Genomic DNA, 18,559 nt, shown 5'->3' on the forward strand with positions numbered 1-18,559 from the left:
AAAAAAAAAAAAAAGAAAAAGAATTTCTGGATCAGTAGATTTGTGAAAAGCTTCCCCAGGGACGGCCCCGTTCACCCCGGGCTGTATCTTGGGTAAAGACAGAGAGAAAGCGTTCTCCCCGGGGTTCTGGAGATGGCTGCAGGTGCTCCTCTCCCCACCTCGCTCAGCCTTTGAGAGGTCCTGATCAACATCACCTCCTTCCAATTTGTCCCAGCTCAGCACTGGGGGTGAGGACGAGTTTGGGGGGAGGAATGGAGGGACGGGATTGGAGGAGGGGAAGAACGTGGACCAGGGAGTCAAGAAGAACAAAAGCTCATCTCCATGGACTTGATGGATTTGCCACCAGGGCAAAGGGAGGTGAGCTAGGAATTTGAGGATGCTGGGCAAGTTCTTAGCTCAAAGAGCCCCAAGGCAGGCCAGTAGTCAGGATGGCCTCCAGGAGCACCTGTTGCTCACATTAGTCAAATGGAGGTTCCTAAATTCGGGGGGTACAGGTGTAAGGTGGAGACGATAGTCAGGCTACCAGCCCTCAAGAGTGACTCTCTTTTTCTTGGGTCATCTCCTTCGCCCCAGCAACGGCTAACAGAAGAGCTACAGACAGTGGAGAACGGTTACCATGACAACCCAACACTGGAAGTGATGGAGACCTCATCAGAGATGCAGGAGAAGAAGGTGGCCAACCTCAATGGGGAGCTGGGGGACAGCTGGATCGTCCCTCTGGACAACCTGACCAAGGATGACCTGGAGGAGGAGGAAGACACACACCTCTAATCAGGTCTGCCGGCGGCCTCCGACAGCGCACAGGGCTCCAGCTGAACCACCTCAAGTGCCGTTTGGACAAGGGAGGAAAATCCTTCCCCTTGGAGGGAAAGACTGGGGAGGGAGGGCGGGCGGACTCGCAGGCCTCCCCATCCCCATAGGCCTTAATTTTTCCCTTTTCAAGCTGAACAATTCACCTTCTGTGTAGAACCTTCTTGTAAAATAACCCACTAGTGCCTGAGTTCAGTGCCGCTGGGAGGTCAGGCAAGAGCCGTATGAGGGACTTTGGAGACCCCCTGGTAGAATTCCTTCATTTCACAGACAGGCGACCGAGGCCCAAAGAGGGTAAAGTCGAGGTCACCCAGCCCCTGGGTGACAGCGTCAGGATGAGAACAGAGCTTCCTCCCTTCAGCCCGGTGCCCGTTCCCAGCACACTGCGCTGCTGTGGCGACCCAACGCCCACCCTCCAGAGCTGATGGGCTGGAGGGGAGAGCAGGGCAGGCTCGTCTCGGTGGCATCTGATTACTTCAAAGCCTAGGCCCCGTCGTCTGTCTCCTGTCAGCACCCGCCAGTGTGTCCCGTCGTCTGTCTCCTGTCACCCCCCGCCAGTGTGCCGTCCTCTTTGTTGTCCCCGCTCCCTTGACTCAGTTTTAATTCCCACGCCGTCCCAGGGCCCCTGGCACTAACACAGGTCACTCGTGACCTTGCTGTCCTTGCTCTGGAGTCTCATTTCCTGGCATTTCTTCAGAGATTGGGACCAAACGCACACAGGACTCAGTGTGGACAAGTGTGCCCAGGCACCCACCTACAGGGGGACCCCTTCCTCCCAGGATGGGTCCCCTGGCCACCCCCCGAGGCGCTCCTTGAGGCCTCCTCTTCCCACCGGGCACCAAAAGCAGCAGCAGCTACCGAAGGCAAGGTGTTCCTATTTCGTTGTCACTGCTTGGCCCCTGCGATGGGGTGGGGGCTCCAGCTCGCAGCCTCTGAGATCCAGCAGCTTAAGGACAGAGCTTCATGGGGCCCCGGCAGCTGAGATGTGTCTGAAATAGACAATCGATTGAAACAGCAGGAAGGACAGGCTTTACTTACTCTGTTTCTTTGGAAACTTAGGGGCTTGGCAAGCTGCTGAGAGTTTTGTTTTCTTTTTTCGTTGATCTTTGAATCTGGCTCTCCACCTCCCAAGGCCAAAGCTCAAATCACTGGGACCTTTTCAGTTAGATTCCAGGCTTCTGTGCACAGGCAAGAAAGGCCTAGAACGCCAGGTGCCCTTCAAGGTGCACGAGGGGCAGCCCCAGCCCGGCTTTCTGTTCCCGGCCACCTCTCTCTGTCCGGGTGCAGAGCTGGGCCTGGCTGGGTCCCCTTCTCTGTGTTCCTAGCAAGGCTGGCTGCCAGTGCTTCCGCAGGTTCTGGGGGCATCTCAGGGAAACGTAATGCCGACTGCTGCCCAGGGGAGGGGCTTGAGGAAGCGCAGTGGGCTGAGGACTGGGCAGAGGGAGGCTTCCTTGGGTTTTTTTGAGAAGAGGGTCCTGCATGGAATTCTGTTTTGCCCATGCTCTCTATTGTCCCTGGGGATAAAGTCCCTGCAGCCAACCAGGAAGATAGGCACAACTGCTTAGGAGAATGAAAGTGGTCCCTTCAGGGCAAAGAAGCTGGACCCCCTGTACGTAGAGGCAGGGCCAGGCTGCAGCAGTTCTGATAAAATAGGCTATCTGCTTTAAGATAGGTTCTTTTTTTCTTTTTTTTTTGGCCACACCCTTGGCATGTGGAAGTTCCTGGGTCAGGGATCGAACCTGTGCCACAGCAGTGACAACACCAGATCCTTAACCCACTGAGCCACCTGGAAACTCCAGGTTATTTTTCTTAAAGGGGAGGATGTGAGCCTGCCTTGGCTGCTTGATTCCCTCTTCATAGCCTTTAGCCACTGGATACCCAGGGGAAGAGGAAGGCCAGAGGTTCAAGCAGGTCCCCCAGTGAGCTTCCCAAGAGCTAGAAAGATACTAAGCTATCCAGGATCCTCAAGTGTGTGTCCTGATTCTCTAGTATTTGGAGGTTGGCAGGCTGGAGATGAATACCAGTTTGGGGTAAAAGAGGAAATATTGTTTCAATGGGAAAAGATCTATTTGGTTCTTTCTACCGGGGTGGGGGGGGTGGGGGGTGTTTCTATCATGGCCACTGGGAGAGGCCAGACCGGATTAGTACAGCAAGTATGTCTCTGCAAATCAAGCAAAGGCTGCAAGCGCCAGGTCTACGGAGACAGACGATGACTGCAAAGACTAGAGAGTAAAAATGATGCTTGGTCAGGAGGAATGACCGTGGCTCTGTCCAGCGAGAACCCCGAAGAGCTTTGGGTGGTTCGAAAGTCTCTTCCTTTGGTGCATCTGGATTGTACTGCTCTAGCATTTTGGGGCAACTTGCCTTGGCTCGCTCTTGCTGCTAGACACCCGTGTCAAAGGCCATACCGTCGTGTAACTGTAAAGGGCATCTACTCCCCCCGCCATTGCTGGCTTCTAATGCTATCTGGTAATTCAGATTCTGGGGCGGAGAGGAGAGAAGAGGAACGCCACCGGGAACTCAGCATGACTTGCAAACAAAGTTGTGCCAGAGAGAGATTATAAGCTTGATTTCAGTGGCAGACTTGTTTCCCTAAACTGCATAAAAGGCCAGAGACCAGACAAAATCTAGTGCAGCACGCTGTCGCGTGGGAGGGGAGAGAGGCAGCAATGCTTATGAAGGGGGTAGAGAAAATTCTTTGCATCATAAGACAGAATACGGGTTTAATCTAGTCTAGACACAAGATGATTCTTCCTCCTCTTGACAAGGAAAGTGAGCAGAAAGTATATTTAAACCACTTCTTGAGCTTTATCTTTTTGACCATATAGTAGAGAAACTTGGAAAAACAGGTTCAAGCTGATACATATATACTTATTTTTTGATAATGTAAATACAACAGCCACATGTTAATCCACCCTGCACTGCTTTGAGTGAATATACTTTGTAAAAACCTTTGTTAGCTAAGCGAGATGGCTTTTTTTCCCCCCTAAACAGGAATGTTAATGTCTATTTTACTAGAAATAACAAGTCTGTTTTTCTTTAAGTGAAAAATGAAATATAAGACAGGCTGATGACAAAGTCTTTGTCTTGTAGGTTGGGCATTTTTATTTTTAAATACGATCCTCACCCCCTCCCCAGTGAAGTCCCAGCATGGTACGGGAAGGTTGGCGTCAAAATGCTCTGCTTGGAACCCCGGGCCCATCTTTTTTTTTTTTTTTTTTTTTTTTAAAAACAAAACAAAACAGATAAAGAGCCTGATGCCCAGAAAGATAAAGTGACTTGGCCAAAATCACATGTTTAGTGACAGAAACAGGATTAAAACCTGGGTTGGAAGACTGTCCAGTGCTGTGTGCCTCAGAATCAACAAATTAAGGACTGCTAATGAAGGGCAGGCACCAGAATGACACAAAGGACAGAATTCCCTTCCCAAATGTCCTGTAGCAAAGCCTGGGAGAGCATGAAGACAAAGTAGGAAGCTTAGTGATCTGCTGTACATCTTCTGAGCTGTGTAGGTCTAAGAACAATTCTTTTCTGCCAAGAAATAGTTTTGAATGAGCTTTCACATAAAGAGCTTCTACCAGTAGGACTAAGGATCAAAGGGAACCAGACCAGGGAGAGGGGGGGAGAGTAAAGGCGTGGTGTGTTTCAACCTTGTTATTAGCTGATTCACTCGGGTTTAGTGAAAACCCAACACTGAGTGAAAGGAGGGGATTACAGTTTGCTGTGGGTCTTTTTTTAACTTGGTGAATGTTAAACAGTTTGCCCGGCAGACAGGGGGAGCGTGTGTCTTAGTGGACAGGGGTCTAAAGTACACTGGAATTTACTGAGAAACTTGTTTGTAAAAACTCTTAATTATTGCCATTTTCTTATGAAAGTATATTTTGGGAAATTGTATACTGTCAATTAAAGTGCTTTCGTGTAAGCGGGTTCAAGCCCTAGTAGTTTGCTTGCTTGGCTTCCATTCTTCACTTGTGCACGAGTCTTATCACTGAAGCCCCTGAGGACATGGGACACCCAAGCAGCCACCTCTGCTCGTAGTCACGCCCACTTAACTCCAGAGAGTGAGAGAGAAAAGGACCGAAGCTCAAAGGAAAGGGGGCCACCCTGAAGGGGATGGCAGGTCTCCCTGGCGATCCCAGCCGAAAGGGCCTCGAGTTCCCTCATAGCACTGTTGTACCCCCTTCCTCCCCCCTCTACTTCTGCCGCAGATAAGAGAGCGACATGCCTGCCACCAGAGATGCCAGGGGGGCTGTGGAACCCTGACCAGGTCTGAAACCATTGGCAGAAGCAAGGCAAATAAAACTACAAAAAACAAAGGAGTCGAGTCTGGTCTGGTCTTGTTCTGCCCATAAAAGAATCTTTCAGAAGCCTCTGCCTGTCCCTAAGCTGGAGACGTCCAAGGTGATCCTGACCCTTTTCATCTCCTGGGTGGCGTCATCTACCTATGTCTTCACTGCAAGAGGACACTTTTCTCATTCCCATCTTGCAGAAGGGAAACTGAGGTGAATCTGGCCCATATTCATAGTTGCTGTGCAACAATCTCTTCCATTTGCCTGACATAATTTACAAAACATTTTTACGCATGTAGTCATCACTGAATTGTCACCACTCTGCCCATAGGGAAACTGGGTACAGAGACAAGAGATTCTGCAGTCACACAGCTATTTAAATGGTACCACTAGGCCTCGAATCTACATCTTTTCTCTCTCAGCCCTATATTTTCTCAATATCACAGCAAGGCTTGGGTTCCAATAACGGTGAAGTGCGTTTCTAGAAAGCAACTACTGCTACAGTATGAGTTCCCTTTTATGTTGTAGTTCAGAAAGGCAGTTAACAGCCTTAAGGGCGGACCAGAGCCAGGTTCGGGGTATTTTGAGGTTAACTTCAAGAGTGTGCCAAGGACACAGAAAGACGTACAAGTACCAGGAACTCGGGCAGGCCTCTGGCCATGCTTGAGGCACACTGTTCTGAGAATGATTCATAGCTTATCATGACCACAAAGCTCGGAGACTCCGTGCTCTTCCTGAATAGGTCATTCACCCTGCTCCCTCCCTGCCAACCAAGAGGCATTGTTTTGCCATGTCCCCTTGTCACTCATAACCCTTCCAAACCATGTGTTTCTTTTGAACCCCAAGGGGGACCAGAGTAAATAATGAGTAGGACTGGCTACTGTAACGTAGTGATAAATACAGAGATGGCTATTTTTCAACAACCTTGACATTTCATAGATTAAAAAGTTAGTGGGATCCTAGCAAATAGACTCCTAGCTGCCAACATTTAAAAGGTGGAGAAAGGAGTTGAGACTTCCAGTGCTACGCGGAAGTCACGTGTGGATCTAGAAGTAAGCCCAGGGTTCCTGACCCCTGCCCTGGGCTACCCATCCTCACAGCCCACGTGCAGAGGGCAGGTGCCGCAGACATTACCAAGTGTCCCATCTCCCCTCTTGGGTTTTGTCAACCATCAAAACTTACCAGCACAGCAGTGGACAGGCCACTTGTATGGCTTTTCTTTCTTCCTTATAACTAGAATGGGTCTGCAAAGGATAGAACTCACCGCCTTTGCTCTTCCCGGGTGAGAGCCCGGTAGAAGGAAGTCTCCGGTAGGTTTCCACACTCGACGTGGGAGTCGTTGGCATCTCAACTGTGTTAAACACAAAGCCCTCTTTGCTTATTCGCTACCGTCCCACCAGATGACAAATACGTCAAGGGAGAGGAAGTGGTGACCCATATTTCCATCCTCCGGAGGATTAACCCAGGAAAGGCCAATTCCTCACCTTATCACTGCATATCATGTTTTCCTGTTTTGAAAACAAAAGAAATGTTACTTATGAGCCATGCTTAAAGCACACTCTAAAAATGAAAGCTATGCAGTGCGATGGATTATTTGATTTATAAAGAAAAAACATTGATTTGTAAAGAGTCTTATTTTTGTTTTTTAAGAGTTCAGCCCTTAAAATCTTTCCCCTTCTTCTGAAACAGGGATCCAGAATTTTCCCAATCTTTCCCAATTTCTCAACACCTCCAAGGTCTGTTTACTATCTTTTCCAGTTTTCTATTTCAGTTCAGGTTTTTCTTCTAGTTCCTACCTGTACAAATATGTCCCCCTTAAAGAAAACCTGGGAAACACACGTCCAAATTTACCATACAGATAAAATATCTGCTGGTCACTGACAGCAGATTTTTAAAAAACCCACCATTTGAGGAAATAACTTACCAGCATTCTTTAAAAATGGAAATTTCCCCTAGACGCTTTGAAAGAGCCACCAGAACGTCTTTGTTTTAGAACTGCCTCAATGAAAGCGAGGCTCTTCTACAGCATATATTTTTTCTGTCTTTGGAAGTCTGAATAAAACTCACCTGTTTTGGGGAAAAATATTGACAATCGCAAAGTATACAAACATTTAAAAAGGTGACTTCGAAAGCAGTTTTTTCAAACACAAGGCACATCTTTTAGCGTCCATATATAACTTTTTATTAAGAAAATGAACAAAATACATTCTTTCTCCATATGTACATTACATACAACATAATTCTACAACTGCAATTGTTCAGCAGATCACTCATTTTATTCACAAAGCAGTGTTAACACATTCACCAAAACTGGGATCAGAACATTATTTGTACTAAGAAACAAAACAAAACGAAAACCTAAAAAGCCCATATGGATTGGTTGAAAATAAGATTAAAGCAAGGAGGATCATGAGAGGGGTGGAGAAGACTGCAAAACACACGCAACACAGCCCAACAATGACTTAGAACAAGAATGATGTGAGAAGACACCTGATGTCTCAAAACACTCCTGTTTAAAACCTCCGACTAGCTCATGCCGGGTGTTCCGGACTTCCCACCCTCGCGATTTCCACTTCTGGTTTAGGTACGGGATGCAGGTCGCTACTGAGGGGAAAGGAAGGAATAGAACCTGAAAGGCTGCAGTTTCTTCCTTCATACGTTAAGAAAAGGACTAATGAAATACAAACATCCTAAATCTTAGCTGGTAAACAGAAGAATGCGTTTTTTTGGGGGAGAGACGTTTGCTAAGCACGGTAAGGGAGCTCTGGTTTTCAAGGATTCCTTATTTATATACTTGACGTTAAATTTGTCTGTTTTGCTTTGCGTACACTTGGCCTTTCAAAAGTACTTCATCCTTTCTGGGTGTGAGTTTCATCATATTAAAAAGTCCATCTAAACAGAAAGCTCTTCATGGGTGGGACTATGCTCCAAACTTCTATAATGGTGCAAAAAGGGCTGAAAAATTCAAATTAATCTTTGAGATAAAACATCCAATGACCTGAACAAGGCAGCTTTGGGGTAATACATCTATAATTTAGGCTTGAAAGATATATATCAACAGAATTGCTTTCGGACTGTCTAGAAAAGGGCAACGCTTTCTTTAAAGGAATATAGCAAGGGCTGAGACTCCACACGTGCGGTAAAAGACGAGGAGGAAGGGCTCTGTCAAGATTTTTGTTTCGTTTTACTTCTTCCGGCCTTCACCATGTTGGGTAACAGAAGAAAGTCAGGAAAATAAAATGCCTGAGTCTCACCAGTTAAATAATAGTGGCTTGCTTTCTTTACTTCAGTAATAATTTCCTAAATTTCTATGATAAATATTTTTTCAATCGTAAAAAACAACATGTTGTTATCGAAAAGGCCCATAAAAGATGTTCGGCGCTCTACAACTTTCACTGTAATATCCTATTTCCAGTCTAGGAGCTGTTGGAACAGAAAAGGAGCTCTCAATAGCATTAAAAAGCAGACCCAGAAAGACACGGTTCTATTGGCTATGGATGGAGCTTCATCTTCCCTCTCAACCTAATCTCCAGTCCAACTTTGGTTTTGAGGCTCTATCTCTATCTAAAGAGATCTTCATTTCTGGCCAATAAGTACTTCGAATTTGTTAATAGTTGACTTAAAAAACAAACAAACAAACAAACAAACAAACAAAAAAACTAACATCTTTCCCAAGCTGCATATAACACACACACTTCCATTGAAAAGATGGAAAATTTTTTGTAGCCAAGATCAACACAAGAAAAGGAGACCCTAAGCTTTCCTGTACTCTTCTGAGGCTGCAGATTCAGTTGTACAGATTTTGAAGTGGTGACAGGGAAGAAAAACCTATCTCCATCAAAGAATCTGCTCATAGAAACATGTCTCATTACTTTACAATTTCTACACTGAGCTGAAGACAATATGTAAAGGAAAATTAATACTATGCTATTTTCATTCCATTGAAAAGACATTTTACATAAGTCAAAAAAGCAATCAGGCTTAAAGAATGACACAATCACAGCATCTCTTGGTCAAGCTAAATGTAACGCCTAAGAGAGTCCACTTTTATTTCACTAAAGGGTGGTTTACAATTGAGGGAGAAAACAATTTACAACTGGTCACTAGGTCGTTTTTCTTGTTTTTGAAAGAAAAATATATCTCAAAGAGGAAATATGTATATGACTTTCAAAAACATGTATCTTCCCCATAGACTACCCACATTTAAACATTTGGACTTTAATACCCTACTACTGAATTTGGGGTTGGGTATACAATTACTTTAACATGTCTTATAACTTTGTATTCAGTGCTCTTGCAAGTGTAGTTAATATGTGTGTGTAAAATTAAGCCAAGCCTTTACAAAGATGCAAGTTCTCTAAGACTTCTAAAAGAGGCAATTCAGGAAATATAAAGCTACATACCTCTGCCCTCAGTTTTCCTTCTTTCATCTTAATAAGGTAAACACAGCAACTACAGGGCAACGCGCTAAAACAGTCACTTGCCAAAATCTGATGGCAGGGCCCTGATGGTATAAGGTCTTTTCCTTTGTTGCAAAATGAATTTATAAAGCTCTGCCAGTTGCAATGGAGTTGAACTTATTCTAGATACCGTCTCTAATTAATCATATTATAGATGTGGAGGAAACCTACAGAATAAGCCAAAATTATTACATACTTCTAAGGCCAAGCCCAGAACTCATGTATTTCCTGGCAAAGTAGAATAAACAGAGACCCTTTGGACTATGTATAATTATTTTAAAACATGGAAACTAAATTGATGTCAGTGCAATTCTGTATGGGTTAGAAGTTGAACATGAAATTACAATTTTCTTCCTATTTTAAAGGGCTGGAAAATGAACACCAACCAAATGACTACTAGTGAAACTGTAACAAAGGCTTTCTTGAGATTTGTTAACAAAGGAGTGAAATTAAGCTCAAAATTGGTTACTTGAGTAGCTCCTTAATCATGCACACAAGCCTGTTCAGTGTATTAGCGTTTTTCCTCCCTGCCAGTTAATTTGGCACTCGTTAAGCACTGAATGATACTGAAGAATGATGATCTCCTCAGGCTGGTATTCATGTGGCAGACAGCTCAGATATCCGAACTAACTGCTGTGAATGCTAGCATCCCAGATGGTACCGAGCAGTGTTGCAGTAAGAGGTTAAACTTTTTGAAAAAGCGAGTCTCCTGGGCGCCCCCAAAACTGCATGTTAAAATGTTTTACTGCTGATTTTCCCTCTGGATCCTTATCAAGGAACTCAGCTGTACGTAAAAATCTGCTCACCTGGAGTTCCCGTCGTGGCACAGTGGAGATGAATCCGACTAGGAACCATGGGGTTGCAGGTTTGATCCCTGGACTCGCTCAGTGGGTTAAGGATCTGGCATTGCTGTGGTGTAGGCTGGCAGCTACAGCTCTGATCCAGCCTGGGAATCTCTATATGCTGCAGGTGCAGGCCTAAAAAGACAAAAGACAAAAAAAGAAAAAAAAGAAACTGCTCACCTAGTTTAAGATCTAGAGCCTATTACCCTGGGTTTTCTGTTTTAAGATCGCTATCAAGTATTTGGGAGATGGTAAGAAAAGCGATTAACCAAGAAATGCTGCTTTCCAAAGACTATTCAGAATAACTGAACTTTGATCCCTTTTGATCCTCTTCTTCTCAGCACTGCATTAAATTTAGGGTTATAAATGAAGAGCTTTCTTTTGTTTTAGATTTGTGGACCTTCAGATCCATGAGCAAAAAGCTCCTATTTTATTCTTCCTCTAACATACCCTCATTCTCTCTAGTTCTGTTCCTGAAGTTCACTATCTCCAAGTAAAAATGCCACAGATAGGCAAAACAGGACATCGTGCACAAGTTCATGGAGACTGTTTGTCCAGCAAATAAAAAGACAAATTAGTTCACAATTACAAGTGATAGAAGTGGCCTACTTCTCTGCTAAACACCACCCACTTTTTTTGTTGCTGACCTCAGTCCTTAGATAACAGCCATATGACGTTCTATTTTCAATACAGTTAAGATAGTGTTTGAGGACATGATAGCATAGATTTGGAAATCTTATTTCAAATAATAACTGTTGTAGAAGATGAACTAGAGCTACCCTTTAGTGTTGAAGTTCTTAAGTTCTGAATTGGGATCCAGTTCAAGATCTATAACTGCAGAGTTTTACCTGACAGAAAAAGACAGACAGTGACGTGCTTTTCCACAAAGATATTTCTGCACCACTAGAAAACCTAGTTTACTGTAAACTCCTTGGGTTAAGGGCTATAGAATTTATTGTCAGAGGGTTTCATCACTGGCTATGATTGGGAATAAGACTTTGTCATTCAGAATTCGAGCTAAACGCACATTCTCGAGGGGGAGAGACATTTATAAGATCACTAATTTTATTTAAGAAAAAATGAATATCAAATTCATAGCAAGCAAAGCTATTCCTGATATTCAGTTATCTCAGAAATTAAAAGTGAATTCTTCACACAAATTCCAACTTTAGCAGAAAATCAATGCTACTCGGGGAGGTCGGAGTGGGGGAAAAGGCTAAAAATACAGAGAGGACAATAGGCAAATGGACATTCTGGTGAAGTGCTGAATTCTATGAGCTCTGCTATGAAACTTGCACCTTATCAACAGTTTTATGACTGTATGTCCTAGTGCCAGGGACAGCAGCCAACACTGGCTCCTTTCCTAAAGCTTCTACAGCTGTATTACTATTCCCTAAGTGAAAATGGTTCAAGTATTTTTTATAGCAGTGCCTGAACATTACAAATTCTATAATAATGTACGATTTTTAATTTCACTATTCTGTTGTTGTAAACAAGGATAAAAGAGCATGTTTGCCTCAGATTTTGACCTGTTTTCTGCAAGGAGTGTAACACTTGTAAGCAATGCCACAGAAAATCTAGGAAGTTTAGTGCTAAAAAAGCAAAGAATAAAGCCAGATGAGCTAAGAAAAATAATGAAAACAATTGAAAGTATTTGGTGGGTAGGAAGAAATCAAGGTTTAAAGATTATGTATGAATAAAATCTCTTAAGATAGTTTTATTTTTTGGAAAAAAATGAGAAAGCATTTGGTGAAGAAATCAATAAACTGCAATCATGACTCTTCCTCGCTAAAACAAATGTTCTGATCTAGTTAGCTCCTAATGAATCATTTCAACAAACTTTAAAACTTCCACATCATTTCAGCATTCATACAAATAATAGTGAGAGGCAGGCCACAGTCAAAAATCACCCAAGAATAAGGTTATGTGACTATAAAAATTGTGAGTGAAAGAACCCAAAGACGTAATCTACAACTGTTGTCACACGCAGACCCTCTATGATTGCTCCTCTAATAACTACAAACTTTTTCTGAGGGAGCCTGCACTTTTCAGATCAAGGACTATCTTAAAAACTGAACACTTAGGGAACGTGCAGGCCAGAATGTCTGCAAAAGGAAGAAACTGCATATGAACACGTATTTTTTAAGAAGAGTTAACAAATGATTTATTTTTAATAGCTAGATGATCTTGTTTCGAGTACGCAACCAACGTAATGATCCTCTACCACAGAAATCAATTCCAAATTTAATTCTCAACTGCCCTGCAGCATTCAACCAGCTAGAGTTAATACAACATTCACCCAGGAAATAATCAAATGACCCACAATTACCCAATGAATTTCACATGGTGTTAAGAATAATTATAGGGTGACTTCGTCACGTAATTAACCATGACACTGAAAATAATTCAGAAAAAATCAGATACATATTCCTTTCCAAGTGCTTTTTGATTCATCAGCCATCATTCTCAATCTCTCACCAAATGATGAAGTGCCTCAAACTAGTTTTTATTTGTAAATTAGATTTTAAAACATGAAACTATTAATGTATCTATAAATAGAACTTTTAAGGCAGATGAGAAGAGATCCACAAGACAGATAAGCTGGCAAACTATTTATATTCAGCAGACGTATTTCACTGAAGAACGCAGTTTTACAATCTTAAATTACTGAGCTCTAAACCCAACCAGACTTCCCATGATAAATCAACTTTCTAATGTTTTCTATTAGTTTTGACTTATCAGACATGGGCAAGTCAGTTCTAATGAAAACCAGGTCAAAAAAGACCTTGTTAAAAGTTAATACTGTCAGCTTTAGCACGGAGTTAGGCACCCAAGTCTGAATTTCTTTGCTTCATAAGAAACGGATGTATTTGAATTAATCAAGCTGGCCACAGGAGGTCTCTGTTATTCTACAAAATGCAAATGCACTTTAGAAGTATCTTGCAAATCAGATAATTTCTCATGAAGTACAAGCACTGAAAATAATATGAGAGCTCTAGCTTATTTCTAGTTTACTTTTTTTGGAGTAATATATTCCATTGGAGGAGTTCCCCTGTGGCTCAGGTTAAGGACCCGGTGTTGTCATTGCAGCAGCTTGGGTCCCTGCTGTGGTACAGGTTCAACCCCTGACCTGGCCACATGCTATGGCCAAAAAAAAAAAAAAAAAAAAAAAAAAAATTCCACTAGGAAAAAGAGAAATGGGCATGGACTTGAAGCTAGGGATAATGAAATTGAGCAAATTGTACCACCACTAGTTCATCTAAAACAAGGTGTTTGAATCTGGGACTAACTAAGCTAGCATCGAAGAATTAAGCAGGAAAGCATAGATATTTGGCTACCTCAACAATGTATCTAAATACCAAATTAGATTATTTAATTTATACTGCTGGAATACTTGGAAACACAGGTAGCTCCACACTATATAAACAGGTTTCAGATCAGGGCTCTGATGTGAAAGGTGAGCAATGTGTCAATCCTGGTCATGGATATAATGAAGCCCTACATTCTCCCGCAATCATTACCAGCAGCGCCCCATTCAAGCTCCACAGTACACATTCTGACTTATCTAGACAATAGCCTGCTAAGTACAGTCTATGTCACTTAAGCAACACTAAATGGTTTGCTATGACTCAACTCCATTTAAACATGTTAGTGAAAAAAAATTCTATAACTGAAGAAAAGGGAAAAGCTTTTAAGTGAGAAAGATGAAACTAAAAACAAGCCTGTTTAAAAACACAGCTAGGAGTTCCCGTCGTGGCGCAGTGGTTAACGAATCCGACTAGGAACCATGAGGTTGCGGGTTCGGTCCCTGACCTTGCTCAGTGGGTTAATGATCCGGCATTGCCGTGAGCTGTGGTGCAGGTTGCAGACGCAGCTCGGATCCCGTGTTGCTGTGGCACTGGTGCAGGCCAGTGGCGACAGCTCCGATTGGATCCCTAGCCTGGGAACCTCCATATGCCGCAGGAGCAGCCCAAGAAATAGCAAAAAGACAAAAAAAACAAAAACAAAAACAAAAAAAACAAAAAACAAAAGAAACAACAACAACAACAAAAACCAGCTAGTAGAGTTGGGGAAAAATAAAAGCAAAATCACTGAGTTCAAGAACTGAGTTCCCTGTAAATATAGAGTCTAAGGAACTAATGGAAAAAATGACCATAAAAATAAATGGTGGAGGGCAGCAGAATTTCATTTGGTTACTGTTTTTAAAGTGCCAGAACTCATAGTAAGCAAAACTAGAGCTTTTTAAATTCAGAAATTCTTAGCAAGTTCAACAGGCTACAATATTAGCAATATTAATGTTTTATGTCATTCAGGGAAATCCTTTATGAAGCTGTGTAAGTATGTAAGTAGATTCTATCTGCTCACCTGTAAAGTCAGTTGGTTATTCTGCAGCTACACAACTTAGTATTTACTGAATTATGTATTATATCTTTCATAAGTAAGGAACAAATCTAATTGTTTAATAAATCACTACTGATTGCTTTGGGATATGCTTGGAAAGCCAAGGAGCCCAAGATTCAAGCCTGGAACTAAGACAGGTATATTTTTGTCTACTCCCAAAGACTTTCATGAAACCACGTAATATCAACAGACTGAAGAGGGACCTCAAAGTCTCTTTCCTTCAAAAAACAAAAAGTCCCAATTCTTATACATGAGACTTCTCAAAAGTGCAAATCAATTTCTTCTCTCTTTGGTGAGGCCTAATCTTGCTACACAGATACATACTAAATTCTCTAAAGTCATTCACTAGGAAGAGCCACTGACTGATGGCCACTTAATTATACTTAGCTTGCTTTAAGCAGGGTGGGTATCAGTTGTAGGCAGCACACTTTCTGAGCAAATAAGCACTGGCCAGGTAGAAGTTTCCTATATTGCATTCCACAGCATATCACGGAATGATATGTACCTCCACTCCTCATCAAAAAACCAAACTAAAACCAAAACAAATAAGCAAAAGGAAGAGTGGAAAAGCCCATCTGCCTCAGTTTGATAAAAAAATATTTGCACCACTATTTTTCTTTTTCTCCATTAAAAGAAGCCTGGGCTGTGTGCTTAATGAAATGCAAGTCAGTTGCATTCCCCTGGACAACTATGAACCATTATTCTTTAAAATATCAGTGTTTAGAAGTAGACATAGGGAAGCTAATGTGTATGGCAATAAACAAAAGCGTAGCTCTGGAAACTCACCCTCCCAAATGAAAATGCTACAAAGAGATAGCACAGGGAAGAAATCAAAGGCCTGGTCCTGCATGGCGCTACTGGGGGAAAAAGTCATTTTCACCCAAAATTGTTACAAAGGTATCAATGAACATATTAATCACTACTAGAATTCTCCTGCTGGTAATTTTGAGAATGGCTCTTAAGGGTTCTGAACTATATTCTCGCCTGTTTAAGGTTTCTGTGACTCAAAGCTTTGTAATATCCACTATAAAATATATCATCATAGAAATACTATATACCAATCTCAGATAAGTGCCTGGATCAACCTCAGGTTTCACTTTTTAGTTCTAGGACAAGGAGCATAAATTTGAGCCCTCTGTTCCTCCTATTGTTTAATGTAATACAAGACTCTAGTCAACAAAGACACATATATCACTTAAACATACATCAACTGCCCCACAGAACTATATACTGTTAAGAATGAAGTAAAGAGGTAAACAAATGTTACATATCACTTACAAGCAGTTCTGTGATGCGAGGTAAAGTGAAATGGGAGGGAAGGAGAAAGAAAAAAGGCCGAAAAACCCAACAACAAAATCCCAATTCTTGTAGCACTGAGTCTGTGAACAGTGCTTACTTGTCCCAATTATATAAAAATGAAATAAAAATCAGAAAAGGGTATATACTGCCTGATTATTTTTTCTTTTATATTCATGAATTCTTAAAAGTAAGAAAAAATATATGTATTTAAATGGAAAGTATATCAATTTCACTTTATTAGTCTAATTTAGGAATGGGATGAGGACTATAGGGTTGAGGTTAGGTATGACAGAACAGGGTTAAAACTTGTGACAGCAAAGATCCCTTCAAAATTCTGGTGCAGTCCTCGGTCACTGCAGCCTAACTGTCAGCCAACAGAGTTGAAATCCAAAACACTGAAAGCAGACTCCTGTGCTCCATTTCTATCCAGGGATTCTTCAGTCACAGTGTGATGAGGTCCACCAGGTTGCCTTTAGGAGGAGTCATGCTGTCAGGAAAGAAATTTACTAAGGTGTCAAAGAGCTGAGTTCTTTGAGCATAGGTGTGATCCACATCCGAAAAGCCTGGTGAAGAAGAAATACAAAGAAACTCACCCACTGTAGTTAAAACTCAACATGTAACAGAAAAGCAGCAACATATAATGGAAAAACAAAAATCAAATCAGGCTTTGAAATCAGACAGACATGAGTCCTGATTCTAGCTCTACTACCCAGCAGTGGTATGGTCTTGGGTAAGGTAATCAGACTTTCCACAACTGTTGCCTTAGCTATAAACCTGTGACAATCCTGCTTATGTCATAAACTTATTGTGCAGATTAAATGTAATTATGTGAACGCCATCCAGAATGACCACTACTTTAGAAACTAATACTGAATTATCTTCTTTTCCTTACAAGTATTTTCCTCTTCTAGTCCACTGAGGAATTTTCATTCCTCTTTTCTGACTTTTTAATGCTTTGACCACTGAAATTTGTTTTTGTCACACAGGTGGCATGTGAAAGTTCCTGGACCAAGGGTCAAACCCGTGCGTGCCACAGCAGCGACCCGTGCCACTGCAGTGACAATACCAGATCCTTAACCCATTGCACCACAGGGAAATCCTAAACTTTTTTTTTTTTTTTGTCTTTTTGTCCTTTTTAGGGCTGCACCCGCAGCATATGGAGGTTCCCAGGCTAGGGGTCTAAACAGAGCAGTGGCTGTCGGCCTACGCCAGAGCCACAGCAACGGCAGATCCATGCCACATCTGCGACCTACACCACAGCTCATGGCAACACCAGATCCTTAACCCACTGAGCGAGGCCAGGGATCGAACCTGCAACCTTATGGTTCCTAGTTGGATTCGTTTCTGCTGGGCCATGAAGGGAACTCCCCTAAACATTTTTTGATGATAAAAACCTAATAAAAATGAAAGGTGTCTTTGGAAAGTGGTCTAAGGAGTTCCTGTTGTGGCTCAGTGGGCTAAGGACCCAACGTAGTGAGGATGTAGGTTGGATCCCTGGCCTTGCTCAGTGGATTAAAGATCTGGTGTTGCAATGGCTGTGGTGTAGGCCTTAGCTGCCGCTCTGATTCGACCTCTAGCCCTGGAACTTCCATATGCTCTGCAGGTGTAAAAAGATAAAAAAAAAAAAAAAAAAGAAAATCATGAAGTCTCTGAGAGCTGAAAGTAGTCTCAGAGAACTGAATGAATATATAGAGTTAAGAAATACATTTATATTCATTGCAGGACTATTCACAGTAGCCAAGACATGGAAACAAACTAAATGTCCATTCACAGATGAATGGATTAAGAAGATGTGGTATATATACACAATCGAATACTTACTCAGCCTTAAGAAAGAACAAAATAATGACATTTGCAGCAACATGGATGGAGCTAGAGGCTCTCACACTAAGTGAATTAAGTCAGAAAGAGAAAGAAAAACACCATATGATATCACTTATATCTGGAATCTAATATATGGCACAAATAAACCTTTCCACAGAAAAGAAACTCACGGACTTGGAGAACAGATTTGCAGTTGCCAAGGGGGAGAAGGAAGGGGGTGGAATGGACTGGGAGGCTGGGGTTAATAGATGCAAACTATTGCATTTGGGATGGATAAGCAATGAGATCCTGCTGTATAGCACTGGGAACTATATCTAGTCACTTGTGATGGAGCATGATGAAGGATAATGTGAGAAAAGGAATATATATGTGTGTGTGTGACTGGGTCACTTTGCTGTACAGTAGAAACTTGACAGAACACTGTAAAACAGCTATAATGGAAAAAATAAAGATCATTAAAAAATGCATTTAGGAGTTCCTGCTGTGGTGCAGCAGAAACAAATCCGACTAGGAACCATGAGGTTGCGGGTTTGATCCCTGTCCTCGCTCAGTGGCTTAAGGATCTGGCATTGCCGTAAGCTGTGGTATAGGTCGCAGATGCGGCTGGGATCCTTGTTGCTGTGCCTGTGGCATA

General features: G+C 42.3%; 2 protein-coding genes across 10 annotated transcripts in view; one reads left to right on the forward strand and one right to left on the reverse strand.

Annotated features, from left to right (window-relative positions):
• Positions 1 to 4,746, forward strand: part of PODXL (podocalyxin like) — a 50,169-nt gene extending 45,423 nt beyond the window's left edge. Inside the window, exon 8 of the mRNA XM_003134669.5 lies at positions 574 to 4,746. Coding sequence (XP_003134717.3) covers positions 574 to 771 — 198 coding nt within the window. The 3' untranslated portion in view covers positions 772 to 4,746. The remainder of the gene's footprint in view (positions 1 to 573) is intronic.
• Positions 4,045 to 18,559, reverse strand: part of MKLN1 (muskelin 1) — a 338,714-nt gene continuing 324,199 nt past the window's right edge. For all 9 annotated transcript variants that reach the window (XM_021078931.1, XM_021078932.1, XM_021078930.1 and 6 more), the window contains one exon: positions 4,045 to 16,664. In XM_021078931.1, coding sequence (XP_020934590.1) covers positions 16,543 to 16,664 — 122 coding nt within the window. In that variant the 3' untranslated portion in view covers positions 4,045 to 16,542. The remainder of the gene's footprint in view (positions 16,665 to 18,559) is intronic.

Source organism: Sus scrofa, chromosome 18 (genome assembly GCF_000003025.6).
Source record: "Sus scrofa isolate TJ Tabasco breed Duroc chromosome 18, Sscrofa11.1, whole genome shotgun sequence".
NCBI classification, from domain to species: Eukaryota; Metazoa; Chordata; class Mammalia; order Artiodactyla; family Suidae; genus Sus; species Sus scrofa.